The 18,634-nt window shown below is 31.5% G+C and overlaps 1 protein-coding gene across 3 annotated transcripts in view; it reads right to left on the bottom strand.

Moving 5' to 3' along the window:
* The window catches only part of Dys (Dystrophin), a 1,915,508-nt gene that overhangs the window by 21,982 nt on the left and 1,874,892 nt on the right, over window positions 1–18,634 (bottom strand). For 2 of the 3 annotated variants that reach the window (XM_075370745.1, XM_075370747.1), the window contains 6 exons: window positions 15,735–15,877; window positions 14,027–14,138; window positions 8,734–8,996; window positions 7,098–7,232; window positions 4,759–5,020; window positions 2,094–2,211 (listed from right to left, as the gene is read on the bottom strand). In XM_075370745.1, the coding sequence (XP_075226860.1) occupies window positions 2,094–2,211; window positions 4,759–5,020; window positions 7,098–7,232; window positions 8,734–8,996; window positions 14,027–14,138; window positions 15,735–15,877 (1,033 nt within the window). Of the gene's footprint in view, window positions 1–2,093; window positions 2,212–4,758; window positions 5,021–7,097; window positions 7,248–8,733; window positions 8,997–14,026; window positions 14,139–15,734; window positions 15,878–18,634 lie in introns of all 3 variants that reach the window. The other variant, XM_075370746.1, reaches the window with a different exon arrangement.

The following is an 18,634-nucleotide window of genomic DNA, read 5'->3' as shown; positions in this document are numbered from 1 at the left end:
TTGACATTATGTAACAGATAGATTTAGACATTTTTAGAATGAGACTGAGAACTCAGCCAACATGGGTTACATAACCTATTGGATATTATTTATTTACCACTACTTAAGAGTATTTACTTAAACAGTAAATATAAACTTAGACACAGGTCTATGGTAATGATACAAGAAAAGCTGTACTGAGTGCTTTCCCAGAAAAATATACAGCAACACATGTTTGTATTGTGATATTGCTCTGTTTATATAACTAAACTACTGAAGTAAAAATAGATAAGTTTGTGAATTTGAAATATTACATATTCTATTATTCCAATGAGAATTTTTTAAACTTTTAAAAATATCTGTATTACTTTAATGATCATTAAACTCCCAAATCAGTTTTTAACAGTAAACACTGAAAAACATTTCAAAACCTTGTACTAAGGTAAAAAATATACATTTAAGTATAAAACAGTTAAGCAATAAATACTGAAATATATACATGTGCTAATAAAAAATTATGTAATATAAATTTCCCAAACATTAGATTTAGTATAAAATTTCTCATAAGAAAAAAAAATTAATTTGAATAGGTTTGTGTATTCTTTTTGCTGTATTCAAAAAGGTGTTAAAGTTGTCTATAGAAAATTTAATATATATTTGAAAAAAATCAATAATTTTTTTCCAAAAAATATTCTGGCCTCCAAATATTAGGATAATTAATTTTATAAATAATATAATACTGATAAATATATAAATTGCATGCATCATTATTCTGCAAATAAAACTAGATAAAATCTTTAAATATCTATTTGTTTTCGAAAAATAAAAACAAAATAAATTTCCCAAAATTAATTTATAAACAGTGCAATGAATAAAATCTAAGAGCAAATTAAACACAAGTAATATTACAAGTGTACCTTAAAATTTAAGATTAATGTTGTATGCATTTTGGAATATTAAAATATGCAAATGTGTGTTAAAGTTAAGTAAAGGTGAAAGTGTGTTAAGTGATGTAAATGAAAATCTTGAATGAATGAACTGAAATAAAAATATTTCAACCCTCTGTTGTTCCATGTACCCATATAACATGCTTATACTTAACATGAAATCATTTATTATAAAACACTAAACATAATTAACAATTTTTTTGATAATAGTTTGAAGAGAAAATGTTAAACAATGATTTCATGTTTTTTTTTTTTTCATGAGAGGAAGTCAAAAAGTAAGATGAAATATCTGTAACTTTTTGATTATAAAATATTTTGATCAAGAAACAAGGAAAATGATTCTTATATATGCCATAACCCTTTCAGGTCATCTATTATTGGGCAAGTGGCTGGTACAATTAATATGTTACAAGTTGTGAAAGACAGCAAGTAGCATCCCAAATTGGGAGTTGCACAGCAATACATTTATGAGCAAAGAAGTGAAACCCTACTGACATTGCAAAGTGGTATGCATTATTTGAAAATAAGTAGACATGGCCATCAGCAAGAAAGGCTGTCAAACTGATAATGAATGACATAATATTGTTCATGAAAAGACAAATTATTGTGGATATGAAATCACGAATGTGGAAAAATTGAATATCATACTTGGAAGTATGCATTACACCAACCACAAATGTTCCTGAGGTAACTTATTATGTTGAAAGGTAACTTATTTATTGTCAGATGATGTCTGAAAAAGTGACAAATGGTTCCCTGTACCAGGTTGGTGTTGATCATTTTTTTGTGTTGTGCAAACTGACTTTCTGCTTAAACACAGTATGATTCATGGAACAGCATATTGCATCGGCCCCATAAAGACTTCTGAAAAAATGATCTCACCAATGTGGTGATCTCACATTCAAAAATAAGTGCTGGGCTATGACAAGCGGTTAAATAATTTGCAACTTTACTTCAAAAAGTAATTCTGTGGTTTCAAAGAAATAAAAAATTATCCCACATCTTCATTACATTTTTCTGCTCATACAAGTGAAACTTACTTTTTGACCTCCCTTGTATATGTAAGTTCTGTGATAACCCACAATGAAACATGCTTTTTTAACTACATGTATGTATTAATCAATATCATTTAAATCCAACTTAAGCACTAAAAATACATTTCCTCACCTGAAGAATCGTGGTAATGCCCATTCATTTTGGCTGGTGAATCAGTAGCTAACTGTGATGCTGTTACAGAACGTGTCTGAAGTGTTCCTGTCTTAGCTGGTGAACTGGCATTTGCAGGCTGTATAAAAATATTAACTCATTATAATAATTTAACAACTTCATAAAAAAAATTCTTAAAATAATTCTGTACTAAGATTATTTTGAGTAGACCTTTATTTTTACTTGAAGAGATAAGTCTAAAATCTAATCATTATTGAAGTTACACACTGAACTAAAAGCTCTAACCAATCAAGATGTACGAGTATAGTGATGAGACTGGTAGACATTCTCATCTGATATCCAGCATTACTCAAGGGAGTAATACAAGCAGAATCAAATCCAGTTACTTTTATCTTTAGTTTCCTTGATAAATATCTTCCAGAGATGGGAAAACTTTAAAACTCTTGTATTCAAGATGGATTTGAACCTGCAGCCATTGGATTAGAAAGCCAGAGGTCTGAGTAAAAGTGAAATGAATGTATTATCAAATTAACTACAAATGATTAATTAAAATGTAATTACAGTTAAGCACCTCTCTGTGAAGTGAAAAGTCAAAGGGAGAAAATTATTGGTGGAAAAACTCCCAGCTCATGTCCCGATGGGGGAGGAACTGGATGTCCCCGAGATCCAGTTCAGTTGGTTGATTTGTCATAGGGGGTTTATGAAAGTCATAAAAGACATGAGGGACTGCATTGGGAAAATTGTTGCATTGAATGCAGGCAGGATTTTCTTTGGTGTAGCCAAGAGCAAGCTTGGCATCTACTTAAAACGGCTCTTGGAATATGCGGGAAGAAGGCAGCAAGGCATGCCAATTGGAGTGCAAACATCAATCCAGAAGAGAGAAAAACAAGAAGACCACTGTCCTACAGACAGTAACGGAAAGTAAAACAACTGACATAAAGTCTGCGGGTAAATTGTAAGTTTAGAAATAGTGTTCGAATGCACCTCCCTGACGTGGATGCGATTATCAGGGAGGAGATAGCAGCTGATAATATACCAGAGTTCACCAATAAAGAACTGGTAACAGTAATCAGAAAAATAAAGGTGACAAGAAGATCCCAGGCCCTGAAAGTATACCCATGAGGTGGATCTGATTAAGGTTTTAGAGGCCTTCAATCTGACACTGTTGGATGAGTGGATTCCTAAGGATTAAAAAGAATCATGACTCATCCTTCTGAAAAAACCTGGAAGCACAACACAGGACCTGGAATACAAATCACTCTGCCTGCTAAATAACTTCAGTAAGCTGTTTGAGAAGATGCTCTCAGTACATCACAAAAAAGCATTGATCGGAATGGCGGTCTACATGAGCATCAGTATGGCTTCTGTGAAGGTAGATCTATGGTTGATGTGGTAAGCCGTCTTATCAGAATTGTCGATATGCAACTCCAGGCATGTGGAGGAGATGGCTGATCCTGGCCATCGTGAACCTGGACATACTTAAGATGAAAGGGAAAGGGGTAGAACTGTACCTAATAAGAATGGTACAAAATTATCTTATGGGAAGAAGGACTGCTGCTCGGGTGACAATGGTCACATCAGTTTCAAAGTAGGGAGAGGTACTCCCCAGGGTCTGTCATCGGTCTGCTCTATGGAACAACTTTGTCTGCAACAATGTACTTTGTCTCAGTTATCTGAACAGGTGATTCCTGTTGCCTTTGCTGACAATCTGGTTTTGGTAGTCCTAGGAAGAACGGAGACAGTGGTATGTATATACTCAGGGCAACACGGCAAGTGAAGCAGTGAGAGATTGGCTAACGCATAAAGGCCTACATCTTGCAGCTGAGAACATGACGATTATCATGTGGCCCACGCATTAGGCAATTGTTCTTAAGGCCAGTGCGTGGCTCGAACGCTATTGTGATAAGCGGGCATGGTATAGGAAACGTACAATGCCCCCTGAATTGGTGATAGGGTAGCTGGGAATAATCTACAAATGGCAGATGAACCTTCAAAATGAACTGTATGGCTGGAATGGAGATTTGGTAAAGTTAACTTATGATTCACCCAGTTCCTGACAGGTCACGGCCTGATTTAGGACATATCTGTTAAGGTTTGGGTGCAGAGAGGACAAGTGCTGCCCATACTGCAATGTCCATGGTGGCATTGAACACATGATTTTCATGAGTTTTAGGTGGGCTGATTCATGGGCTTACTGTGCAGTAGTGATGGGCCCTTTTGACCTGCTCTGGCGGAAAAAACTAGTAACAAATTTTTATCATACTCTTCATTAAATAAAGTATACATATAATAGAATTGAAATAGTACGTCTCATTCAAGAAATTAAGATCCCATTATAGTTTTTTGGGAGAAACTATAATGGGATATAGGAAGATAAATAAAACTTAAATGATAATTACTTATTTTTTAATATTTTGGTTAACATTTTTTGCAATTTCATTGAAAATCTTTTTTTTTTAAATATCAAATGAGGAGAGATCTGAGGATATATATATATATATGGAATATACAGCAACTAAATACAATATTGACAGAGGTCACCGCACACTAAATTAACTGAACTGTATTTTTTGTACACCCTTAGTTAAAAATGTAACCTCAGCAGTAATTAAACAACAACATCAATAATAATAATAATAATAATAAAAACAGAAAAGAATCAAACCTCATCAAGAAGTTGTCTTAGCCTCTGCAACTGTGCTTCTAATTGTCGATTATGATCTTCTAATATTTGCATTCTAGCCTCTAATCTACCCTTATGTTGGCGTAATAGACGTGCTTCTGCTGCCATATCATTATCACCTCCCCCACTTCCAGTTGTACCACCACCAGCAGTCCTTAGTTCCTCTGGTGTAGATTCAGGTGTTGATTTACTGCGAAGTCTTTCGTATTCAGCCTGGAGTGTTGCATTCTCTTCTTCTAGTTCCCTATTTAAAATAAAAAATTCATAATATAAATTTTAAATTAATCCTAGAAATAAGATATATAATCAAACTACAAACTACAAAATAATAATAATGGGTGTTTTTAATTTTTAAAAACAGCCATTCCTAATTGAAATAGCTAATTTTTTTAAATGGGAAAAACTGGAATGCTGATGGTTCAAAAATATTCAAATTGAATGAGGGAAATAACAAAGATTAATTCAAAATATTAGGTGGTAATAGAAGGCAATAAAAGACATACTTGTTCATAAGGCATTTTTTTGAAATTTTTTTATGAATTTGCATAAGCGTAAAATCTAGTTAGGTAAAAAAATAAACAAAAGAAAGAATTTTTTTGTAGTTATTTCTTCAGGTTTTTAAAGAAAGATTTCAGTCATAAAATGAATTGAAATAACTAAATGTAAAAGTGATTGGGGTAATGAATTAAAACAATCCTTGATATTTTACTGTAATTATGGAACAAATTATTAAAATTTAAATTTAATAGTGATGATGCAACAGGCAAAATGTAGAAAGAGAGTATCATATGATTTGGTTTTAAATATTCTCTATATTTCAATATAAACACTATTAGTTACAAATGAATAATCATTTGTTTGAATTCTTTATAATGATGTGTCAGCAAACCCAAAAGTTAACACTAAAGTTATGAGATAAAATGTGCTGTGACCTGCAAAACAGTACAATATTACAGATTTGAGCATACCAAGAGAAAAGAGTACTAATGGTATACAGTTTAAGAAAGCGGAGAACTGTATCTTGTACAAGAAAAAGCTCAGCATGTTTGAGAACACGTGTTTAAATGAATGCATACTAAAACCATATGACATTGACAAGTCCAAAGTAGGGAAAGGAATACCTCTCCATACTTTGAAACTGATGTGACCATTGCATTGTCACCTGAGAAGATTAAAGGAAAAAATATGTTGGTGCATCCATTTTTGTTCAAGATCCAGCAGAGTAATACATTGCAATGAGCAAACAATTACAAATTTTACAAGCAAAATGAAGAGAATAGTAAGCTTTAGCCACTGTAGTTCTCAATGCTCTTACTAAAGAACATTATTGTATTTTAAAACTCATTTTCTTCTTACTTTTTAATTCAACAGCTAGGTATTTTACTATTTAGTGAATTATTCAGCGAGTTTATATCACTTTTTAGTAAGACAAACAGTGAATTATCTCGCTATTATCATAAATTAAGATTTTTATTCTCGATATATAAGCAATATCAGATTAAAAAAAGCTTCTTGAAAAAAAATCTAAGGAATGTTAATTTTTTAAATGCTAAAAAAAGTTGTGATAGATCTAATAGGAAGAGCAGCAATATTACTCATGCAAAAAGTAAAGAATTTTAATTTTCTCATAAACAAAATGTTTTTTTTTAATAAGAATTAATAATTGTATGGTATGATCAATACACAACATACACAGATATACAAATTTATAGTAAGAATATTGTGTGATATTCCACAACGGCTAATTTCTTTTCAAAGGAATTAGCCAAAAAGTTAATTCATTTTGGTCTGGGATATCATCAATGTAACAACAATAATGTTTTGACAATTTACCTATAAATTAAAAAAAAACATAATTCAAAAATAAACTTTATACAAAAAGAGAAAATAAAAATATAACAGTTTTAAAACATAAATTATATATTATTCAAATTTTGATTAAATTAATAAAATCAATTCTTTTTTTATTGTTGTCCATATCTTCCTCTGAATTAATTATATTAAAGACTAAAAGTAAAACTCAGCAATCCATCATAGTACAGAATCTAATAATATTTCTTACCTTATAATTACTTCTTCACTTATGAAATATAAATTCCGCTTACCAACAATTAGTAGTGATTGTGTTCTAGCAACTATATTCTATTTATAAATTAATAAAATTAACTTCTTCATTTGTACATCAAATGATGTATAACTCAGCAATCAACTGTGTTGGATTGCTGAGTTTTACTTTTAGTTTTTGATATTCAAAATTTATATGTTAACTTTAAAAAATTTCAACTTAACACTAAAATTTATCTTTATTTGTTATAACTAACCTAATCATTGCTTCAAGTTCTTCTCTTTGTTCTGCATCAATTGCTACCATTATCTGAACTGGACTACGTGGTACAGGTAATGCCTCACCATTCAACGATTGACAATATTGTGCGATTAACTGATGTTCATCTTCCCTGCAATTGGAAAAACTGTTTGAATCAAACAAAAGAAATAAATACATACTTTTTCCTCTAAGATATTTCCACAAAATACATATGAATGTCAATAAATATTATTAATGTAAATAAATAAATAAATTTTGAAGTACATTTTAGGTACTACAAAATGTACTCCTTTGAATTAAGGAGCTATTAAGAGGTTACTATCTCTATGTAACCTGATTTTCTGATTTGAATTAGGTGCCAGGAAGCAAGGTTTGATCGTTAGAGGGCGCAGATGGGTCATTCAACCATCCGCATTCATTCGAATGGGTGGGTCTAAAGTTTTTTCTCCCTTCCACTTCAGTATAGAGAATATGTTGGACGAAGGAACAGCGCATGTTTGCTGTTGAGACTTACTTTTTTAATGATCGTAGCCACGCAGCGAACATTCTGAGCACACTTCAAGATTGCCACCCAAGCTTGTGTTCTTGGTTGGCAATCGATTTGTTACGTGGGCAAACACATTCAGGAGAACTGGCAATGTTGAAAAAAGAAGATCAAGAGAACAGTTTGTAGATCATCTCAAAACATCAAGGTGGTAAGACAGTTTTTTTGCCAACTCTTCAGCGCTCGGCATGCAAACATGCAGCTGCCCTTTCTTTTTTTTGCCAAGGCTTGACAAAATGGATGTTGGGTATGTGCGGTTTCAGCAGGATGAAGCCACGGTGCAAACTGCAATTCATGTTTTGCAGGAACCTATAACATCTATGTTTTTATTGATCCTTAAAATCAGCACATTATGTTGCCGCACCTGTATAAAAGATGCATTTGGAAATATAAAAAGAACTAGTATCCATTTTACGAGGATAAATTTTTCAGCTAAGAGATATTAAGGGTCATATTAACCATTAATATCAGTTGTTAATGGCAATATATAAATTAATGAAGAACTGAAGAAAGAAAAAGGTCTTCATTTTAAGGAATCATACTGTACAATTAATTCTTCACTGATTTTGTCTACACTTATTAGCACAAAAATTATAAAGAAAAAGATATAAATGAAAATGGATAATCCTGCAAAAAGATTTTCATTTTTCTATACTTCAGTTACTGGCAGCAATATAAAAACTTCATCCTTAAAAATAAACTGTGCATATAAAATTACAATAAAGGGATAAGGAAATATATATACACAATTTAAAGTTCTTTCAAAAGATGCTATTATAATTGGGAGTAACATCCTAGTTTCTGCAATGGAATTCACAAGAGATTACAAATAAAAAATATTCCTATGTAAAACTATTGTAATTATATACATCTTAAATAACTGCAAGTTAGTTTTATTTATTTTATTCTCTTATGTTTCTCAAAGTATCCACAAATTAAAATGTATTATTTAAAAAGAAACAAAATATAAAATTAAAAAAAAAAATTAGAATACCATTCTGTATTAGTTTTCTACTAATATAGAAAAAATCAAGTAATAAAAAAAAAGAAAAAATTTTACATTAGTTTTATTAGTATTGAAACTTACGAATCAGGAGTTGAATTGCTTCTAGTACGTAATTCAACTTCAGCTAGACGTGATGCATACATTTCTAATCGGGAATGCATATCTTGTGCAGCAAGTGTTGAATGCTGTGGTGATGGTGCAGGACTTTCAAGTGCATCTCCTTCAAGAACGGTTTGAACTGGTAAATATCCCATTCTAGGGTGCTTTTTGAAATATCGCTTAGATTTAAATAGTTTATTTCTCAAAGCTCTAGTGAAATCTCTTACATCTTCACCAGATGTTGTCTGTATAAAAAAAAATTATGATAAAATTAATCAAAGAATACATTAGACAATTTTAGTTACATAAAACTCGTAAGGAAGATACTAAAAATCTTTTTAAATACTATAATATAGAACTCAATATAATATTGTCTTGTGCGAATGTATATGTATATATATACATATACACATACACACACACACACACACACACATGCACACACAGTCTATATACATATAGATAAGTTTTTTTATAAGTACAGGGCTTTTTACCCCAATTTATTGGTTTTTACCCTATATTTCTAAAAACTACTGCAGATACGGTTCTGAGATCTACTTTATAAAAAAATTTAGGTCAAAATCCACAAAAAATCACTAATTCTGCCTCTTATTTAGTGTTTTAAATATTTCAATATGACCTCATTTCACCGGGGTAGCTGAAATCTGAGCAAAATCTTTCACTAGCTGTAACTTGCAAACAAAGCATTTTAGGACATATGTTTAGATGAACTTTTTCCATTATTTTCACAAAAAGTATATGTTATGAAGATTTGGTCATGATACACCTTTTTTTTTTGTCTTCAGTCATTTGACTGGTATGATGCAGCTCTCCAAGATTCCCTATCTAGTGCTAGTCGTTTCATTTCAGTATACCCTCTACATCCTACATCCCTAACAATTTGTTTTACATATTCCAAACGTGGCCTGCCTACACAATTTTTTCCTTCTACCTCTCCTTCCAATATTCAAGCGACTATTCCAGGATGCCTTAGTATGTGGCCTATAAGTCTGTCTCTTCTTTTAATTATATTTTTCCAAATGCTTCTTTCTTCATCTATTTGCCGCAATACCTCTTCATTTGTCACTTTATCCACCCATCCGATTTTTAACATTCTCCTATAGCACCACATTTCAAAAGCTTCTAATCTTTTCTTCTCAGATCCTCCGATTGTCCAAGTTTCACTTCCATATAAAGCGACACTCCAAACATACACTTTCAAAAATCTTTTCTTGACATTTAAATTAATTTTTGATGTAAACAAATTATATTTCTTAATGAAGGCTCGTTTAGCTTGTGCTATTCGGCATTTTATATCGCTCCTGCTTCGTCCATCTTTAGTAATTCTACTTCCCAAATAACAAAATTCTTCTACCTCCATAATCTTTTCTCCTCCTATTTTCACATTCAGTGGTCCATCTTTGTTATTTCTACTACATTTCATTACTTTTGTTTTGTTCTTGTTTATTTTCATGCGATAGTTCTTGCGTAGGACTTCATCTGTGCAGTTCATTGTTTCTTCAAAATCCTTTTTACTCTCGGCTAGAATTACTATATCATCAGCAAATCATAGCATCTTTATCTTTTGATATGATACACCTGTATATACATATTTTACTGAAATTAATCTATTTAGGATTAATATTATCTCCCTGAACTGTTATATTTAAATTCTAATAAACAAATCACCTGGTACAGAATATAAGACATCTTACCTTAATTTAATTTAATATTATTAGATGTTCACTGTTTATTACTGGGTTATATATAATAACAATGTTATTACAATACCATGATCATATTAATTATATGTATGAGTGATGTCTTACCTCAATATTCTGTACTAAGTGGTTTATTTAATAGAATTTAAAAATATAAATGTGTGTTTGTGTGCACATATATAATTTTTGGTAACATAACTAAATTATTGTAAGCTAGTTAACAAAGGATAAATTCTAAAGAATAAGAAGCATCTCATGCAAAGCATTACATATGGACAAAGTAAGCTTGCTGAAATGCCAGTGATATTCTGTTATACAATTGGTATCTTTAGTCAGTTTACCAGAGGAATTGAGGTGTACAACAAACATCATTACTATCACTGGCAATAACCATTGACTGATACCACCTTTATTCAATGCATCAAAGTGAAAAGAAAATAATGGAATGTATTAGTTTCTGTGGGAAATAATATAATGATTACAGTTCTGTAAAGTATGTGCCAGATGGGTTCCTCGACTTTTGACTGTATATCAAAAGTTGAGAAGTTTGGAGGCCTGTCAGAGACTTACAGCAAGGTTTGCAAAAAAAGGTGATGCATTTTTGAGTCGGATCACCCGCAACGAAACGTGGGTCCACCACTACACTCCCCAGTCGAAACAAGCCAGTATGAAGTGGCAGAGGAAAGGGGAGGCAGCCCCAGTGAAAGCCAAGACCCAACTATCAGCTGGCAAGGTTCTTTGATCGGAGTGGTACAAACAAAATCTGTACATTTAAGCTCTATATCCTCCATGGCCCACCAGAAACTGTTAAAGAATAACCCAGAAAGCCATGAGTCCTTCGGTATCAGCTTATAATACCTCAGAAAATGCAGTGCATCCACCACCCTTTCATTCCCTCATCCACCTGCTTTGCCAGATTCCTAACAATTCCTCTTCTATATCAGCAGAAATTCTCCTCTTATCGACAGGAGATAGAGGTGCCAATGTTCAGAGTCTCTTCTATTGCTCAATCAGCAGTTCTATAGGTAAAAGGCTGGCCCAGACCTCGGCTGCCTCCTTAGAAACTGTATGATAAGCACAGATTATCCATAAACAGCATTTCCTGTGTGAAGCCTCGAGTCATCCTAAACATTTTGCATACTTAGTGACGCTCCCCCACAAATCTGCCCCGTACAACATTGTGGCATATGGAACTCCCACCAGCAGTCTTCTCCACAACTGGGTAAGGCCATGACAGTTGGGTAAGAAACTGGCAACCAACCTCATCATCTTGTCTGCTTTGGCACCTGCCTAAATGACCTGTGTTCCAAACTGGAACCTCATTTGACCCAGACCCCTATGTATTTAATCACACATCTGGCTTTGATCCACTTTCCCTCTATGGTGAGTCTCAGAGTAATGTCGGGTCTCTCCCCAGTTTGAAGAATAACACCAGCCACTGACATATCCACCTGTGTGGGAATACCCCCTCTGCAAGGCAAGCATTATATATGTCAAGAAATACAACTGGTACGGCCTGAACCACCATCCTCATCACTAAATTCTACTGAAATATTACATTAAACTCCTGGTATATTAAATCAGAAGTTATGAAATTGCAATTTTGATTGTTCCAACAAAGGCAATTTAAATTGGATGATAAAAATTAAAAGTAAGTGACCAAATATTTTTTTTATTTTTATTTTTAATTGCTTGAAAAAAAAAATTAGGTTAATTAAAGGACCTATTTCAATAAAGTACATTTATGATTTTATCATCAGCTACTATTGAACATCTAGATAGTACTGGGAAAGGTTATGTTTATGCATTCTTTTGTTCCAAAGAATGATACATTATGTACACTGCCTTCACTCCATTGGGGAATAATATTGTTTTGTATTTTTAGTAATAAATAAATTAGTACGTAAACTTTTGAACAAGTAATCTTCAAATTATTTTCAAGAATGTAAGGCCTTCTTTCCATTAAGCACATCATAATATGTGGTATGCAAATGATAATATGTACAAGGGTATGATATTATGTGGTGATAGTAACACATTCTGGTTTTGAGAGCATATATATATATATATGAAGATGTTAAAAATACACTAGCTTTCCGATTCGAGGAATATTGTTCAGGCTTTTATTTTATAAAAAACGTTTTTAGGTGAAGTTTATTTCTTTGAACAATGTTTCTGTACATAGTGTATTTAGATATTAAAAATCTAAAACTACATTCATATTTTTACTGTTAATCCTATTACCCATTAGTAGATGTAGAGGATCCAAGCAAAAAGAATGAAAATAAAATCAAGAAGATATAAACACATAAAGATTAAGGAAGAAAAATAAATGTAGAGTCCTAACAAAATACAAAGGCTAATAACATGATTCAATAAGTAATGAAACTGAAATAAAACTGAATTGGATAAATACACCAAAAGAATGGTGTTATAGTAAACATTATTGTTAATGAAAATATAAATATTACCAATTATTACTCGTAGATAATATCACGATTAACTGAAATCCTATGGGAAGATAAGAACATAAGGAATTACTAGAAGATAAATTCTTCCAGTAGATTTAAATCACACTTCATCCACAACTAGTTAAGTGAAGTCTAAATTACAATTACAGAAGAGTTATGACATTGACTATAAGTATAAAACATAAAAATACTCAAATACATTGGTTAAACTTATTAATACAGTATAGTATCACTCACCCAAAAAAGGTGGGGATTGGGTAAGATATAGATGAATGAAAATCTAGATAATCTGGAAATATCATACAGCCTACTAAGATAAAAATAAATGATGTGTGCAAGTGCAGAAGTTTTTTTGAAATCACTTTTTAATGCACGCATTAATAATAAAGTCATACTTCATTAACGATAAAATAATTTTAAAGAAAATACATATATAGGGAATAAAATAAAAGTAATTTAAAAAACTGCTCTAAAAAGAACAACATAATGGCATTTAAATTGTTTAAAGTTTACCTTTTTAATGTTGGCAGCAAATTAAGAACAGATTCCTAACCCTTCATTTTACGCAGATTTCATAAAGTCAGAATTAAGGCAATTAAACATTAGCATTTTTCACTTCTTAAAAAAGCACTTAAAAAACATTCAAGGCCAAATTCAGAATTTTTTTACTGAAGTTGGTTAAAAATAGCAATTAGATGTAGTCACTAGCTAGAACTGTGTCGCTCACATTTCTTTTAAGAGGGATGGATGAGTTCAATGTGGCAACAACATATGCTTTTAGATAAACATATGAAACAAACAAATAATGATTTGATAGTATAGTTTAGAAGATGTCATCAACTTAAAATTAAAAAAAAAGTGATCAAAATTATGAAAGAAATGGTAATAACAAGTTTTTAAAAAAGTAATAATAATAATATATCTATTTAAATACACTAAAGTTAATATACTAACGTTTGGATAATCTAGAAGTCATTCTTGATTTCTAGACTATCAGCTAAGAATCCAGATAAGTGGGGTGATACCATAATAAAAAAAAATGTAATCAGATATTCAAACTAATAAAAAAAATGTTTAACTTACTGCAGTGCAATATTCTTGCATAGGATGAGTTAACTTATGATTCTTTGCTTTACGACCTGAGAAGAAACAATTTTGACACATGTCAAAATTGAAACATTTCAGACATCGGTATCTGTAATGCAAAACAAATTTTATTTAAATACATATTTGTAAAAGGAAAATACAAAGAAACAAATTTCTTATTTTTATGATTACTTAAGAATTGCTGTATTTTTTCCTTCAATTTTAAGAGTCTGAAAAGCTGAAAATAAATATAAAAAAGCGTGACAGTAAAGCATAACTTTTATATTAAAAATAATTAAAGCTGCCTGAACATCGATTATAATAGACATTTTTTCTTAATAATAAATAACAGCATAAAATTTGTAATGTATTGTTCAGTATATCTTAACATTAGATTCCTCATTCAAAAACAAAGAAACTGATAATTCAAAAATTTAAATTTAATTCCATAATAACTGTCCTTAAATATCGATTGAATCCTTCAGTTTAATTAAATTAAATTTAATTAATCCTAGTTAATAAGAGAGAAAGAGAGGAATTATATCAATCAGTAAAGTAAGACAACATACTGCAGAACAAACTTCCATATCTCATAAAAGTAATAAATAGCTAGTCACATATAAATTCTTGTAACTTGATAACAAATTGGTATTTGTGGAAATAGAACGTTATTCATTACAATGCATACTGCTCAGAAATGACTATGCTAAAAAAAGCAGATAAATAAAAGTGGAAGGCTCCCTTTTCTTTCTTTCTTAATTATAAATTATAATCACATGAACTATTTATTATTTTATTTTTAATTCAGATTTTATAGTTAAATATTTTTCTTCTGAAGGAAATGTTCTAAGTAAAAAAAAGTAAGAATTAATGTAAAAGGAATTTAGAAGGAAAATGGAGTTATCAAAGACCTCAAAAGGTTTAGCTAAAAATAGAGAGAATATTGATAATCATGGAATAAAAGGACCTGCCTCAAACTATATGATGATGTTGGCAAGGGTGGTAGTGGTGAGTGGTATGTGTTAAGACTTTGGTGGAGTATTTTTCTAAAAATAAGAAAAATATTTTTAGAACCAAATACTATAAATGAGAAAAAGAGAAACGAAGTTTGATCTTGTTAAAACAAAGGAATATAATCTGATAATATATTAAACATAAAACAAACCAAGATTAGATATGAGTTTGTATTAAGATGTAATTGAATAGAATGTATTGTTGGTAAAAACATCAGAGCAGAAACAACACTTAGTAATACCAAAATATTTCTTACATTTACTACGCTGAACTATATAATGCAAAAAAATAAAAAATAAAGATTTCAGTAATTTTAAAACTTGTACTAAATTACAACCTGTTATTTTTATTCATACTATGGATAGATCATCCAGTATCTGTATATTTATTTTATCAATGATTTAAGTGGTATGGCATTAAAACTTTGGCATACGCCAATCTCCATGGCAGAGTGGTAGCATCTTGGCCTTTCATCTGGAGGTCCCAGGTTTGAATCCTGCTCAAGCATGGCATTTTTCATATGCTATAACATTTCCATTAATATTCTCACACACAAGCTTATATAGTGAATTAATTATAAAAAAAGTAAGAAAAAAACTAATTCAGTAGAAATAACATTAAAACAAACAGATATTTTAATATACCATTAATAATTAATATGTAAAGTAGTATAAAAAATAAATATACAAACCTGAACCCAACAATAGGATATTCTTTACAAATATTACATTTAGCTTGATGTTTCGCTGTTTCAGCAGCTGATAGCCTATGCAAAACTGGTAACCACACCATGCTCTGAGGCTCTTGCTGCAACCAATTAAGGAAGTGCACAGCCTGAAAAAGATTACATAATTTTTTAGAGCCAAATGCTTTAATAAATTCTTCAGTTACTATACACTACCAAATAAATTTTTAAGGGAAACAAAATACAGTGAGTGAAGTTTATTTTATTATGAAAATATTACATTAATCATAAAAGCAAATATGTTATGTAAACATCATCATATAAAGGCCAAGAAAAAACACTACAGAAAAAAGGGTGAAAGGGATCCCCCCCAAACAATAACTATGGAAGAAAATTAAAAAAAAAACATTATTTTTACCTGGCATCCTTTTCTACATATTTAATAAGAAAACGCCAGAATAACTGTTTAATAATCTATATAATAAACTTTTAAAATAAAAAGTACCCACCAGGTTAGTCTAGTGGTGAACTCATAATCACAAATCAGCTGAATTTGAATTTGAGAGTTCTACGGTTCAAATTCTATTAATGATAGTTACTTTTATATAGATTTGAATACTAGATTGTGGATACAGTGTTCTTGGTTTTCAATTAACCACACATCTCAAAAATGGTGCACCTGAAACTGTACAAGACTATACACTTAATGTACATATTCATACATATCATTCTCATTCATCCTCTGAAGTAATAACTTATTTTCGGAGGCTAAAGAGAAAGAGAAAGCTAAATAAAACGCAACCAAATCTGAAATCAAATTCTAGTCTAATGTTAGAAAATTAAACAAATTATTTTCATCGCTTCAAAACTGTCACTTTGGTATGGTCTGTTTTTATGTTGTCTGATCTGCTTAGTGAATGTTGGCTTTTTAGTTGAGTTGTATTAACTACAATACAGCTGGGAGATTCTAACAGTTTGATACATAACTGTCTAATTTTACAACCACTTGCTAGGAACCATTTTAAATCATTAGAGTACAGGTCTATATATAATCTTCTTTACAGTATCAATCAGCTTATTCAGCATTTACAGTTCAATATGGCTAACACTTCAGCAAAAATTAACATTTATATTGCGGTTTCCAAATATTAATACATGAAACTATGGATGAGTTTCTGTACATTAGATAGTGAATGAAATGGATTTAACAAATCACATCACATAAAAAAATGGTATTATCCATTTATATACTAAGAGATATGGATAAATCTCAGTAATACTATTTCATGTATACAACATACTTACACCATACATATACATTGGTGTGACAGACATGCCAATTGTCTAACTATTTAATCAAATGTGCACAAATTTATATTTAACTTATAAGTGTCGATAAACAGAAAAATTCAGTTACAAAAAAATAAATATTCAAAAATATACAAAAAAATTCAGTACTATGCCAAGTAAAGTTGAATTTTAGACCCAAGATATTGCTGAGCTTAAAAATCAAAATACTGTTTTCATTGTACAGAACTTTCAAGACATCTTGCAGTGTTCAACAGGTTTATTAAACTCATAAGTAATAATACCTCCTCTATGAATCATGAGACCTTGCCGTTGGTGGGGGGCTTGAGTGCTCAGGGATACAGAGTAGCTGGACCGAAGGTGCAACCATATCGGAGAGGTATCTGTTGAGAGCCAGACTAAGGAATGATTCCTGAAAGAGGGCAGCAGCTCTTTCAGTAGTTGTTAGGGGTGTGAGTCACATTAACGGCCATATCAACACTCAGTTCTCTGAGTACTGCGCAGCTGCAAGAAATGCAAAACTACAGCTGCTTTTTTTCCAAGAAAATGTGGCTCTCTGCATTTTCATATAGCAATGATGAAGGCGCCTTCCTTGGTAAAATATTCCGGAGGTAAACTAGTCCCCTGTTCAGATCTCCGGGTGGGGACTACTAAGGAAGGGGTCACCAGAAAATTAAAAAATAACATTCTACAAGTCGGAGCGTGGAATGTTAGAAGCTTAAAAAAGGTTGGTAGGCTAGAAAATTTAAAAAGGGAAGGATAGGATAAATATGGATGTAGTAGGAATTAGTGAGGTTTAGTGGGAAGAGGAAGGCGACTTTTGGTCAGGTGATTTTAGAGTAATTAACTCAGCTTCAAATAATGGGCAGGCAGGAGTAGGTTTCGTGATGAACAAGAAGATAGGGAAGAGAGTAGAGTATTTCAAAACGCATAGCGATAGAATCATTGTAATAAGGATAAAATCAAAACCTAAACCGACAACGATTGTTAACGTCTATATGCCTACAAGCGCCCATGATGATGATGAGGTAGTGTGTATACGAAGAGATTGATGAAGCAATTAAACACGTAAAAGGAGATGAAAATTTAATAATAGTTGGAGATTGGAATGCAAGCATTGGAAAAGGCAAGGAAGGAAATATAGTGGGTGAATACGGGCTGGGCAAAAGGAATGAAAGAGGGGACCGACTTATAGAGTTTTGCACGAAGTATAATTTAGTAATTGCCAACACCCAATTTAAAAATCATAATAGAAGAATATACACTTGGAAAAAGCCAGGCGATACTGCAAGGTATCAGATAGGTTATATCATGGTTAAGAAAAGATTTAGAAATCAACTCGTTGACTGCAAAACTTACCCTGGAGCAGACATTGATAGCGACCATAATTTGGTGATAATGAAATGTAGATTGGGGTTTAAAAACCTGAAGAAAAGGTGTCAGATGAATCGGTGGAATTTAGAGAAGCTTGAGGAAGAGGAGGTAAAGAAGATTTTTGAGGAGGACATCGCAAGAGGTCTGGGTAAAAAAGATAAGGTAGAAAATGTAGAAGAAGAATGGGAGAATGTTAAAAAGGAAATTCTTAAATCAGCAGAAGC

This window comes from Lycorma delicatula, chromosome 7, assembly GCF_047948215.1.
Source record: "Lycorma delicatula isolate Av1 chromosome 7, ASM4794821v1, whole genome shotgun sequence".
Classification (NCBI taxonomy): domain Eukaryota; kingdom Metazoa; phylum Arthropoda; class Insecta; order Hemiptera; family Fulgoridae; genus Lycorma; species Lycorma delicatula.
This window is presented reverse-complemented; position numbering and strand designations above follow the sequence as displayed.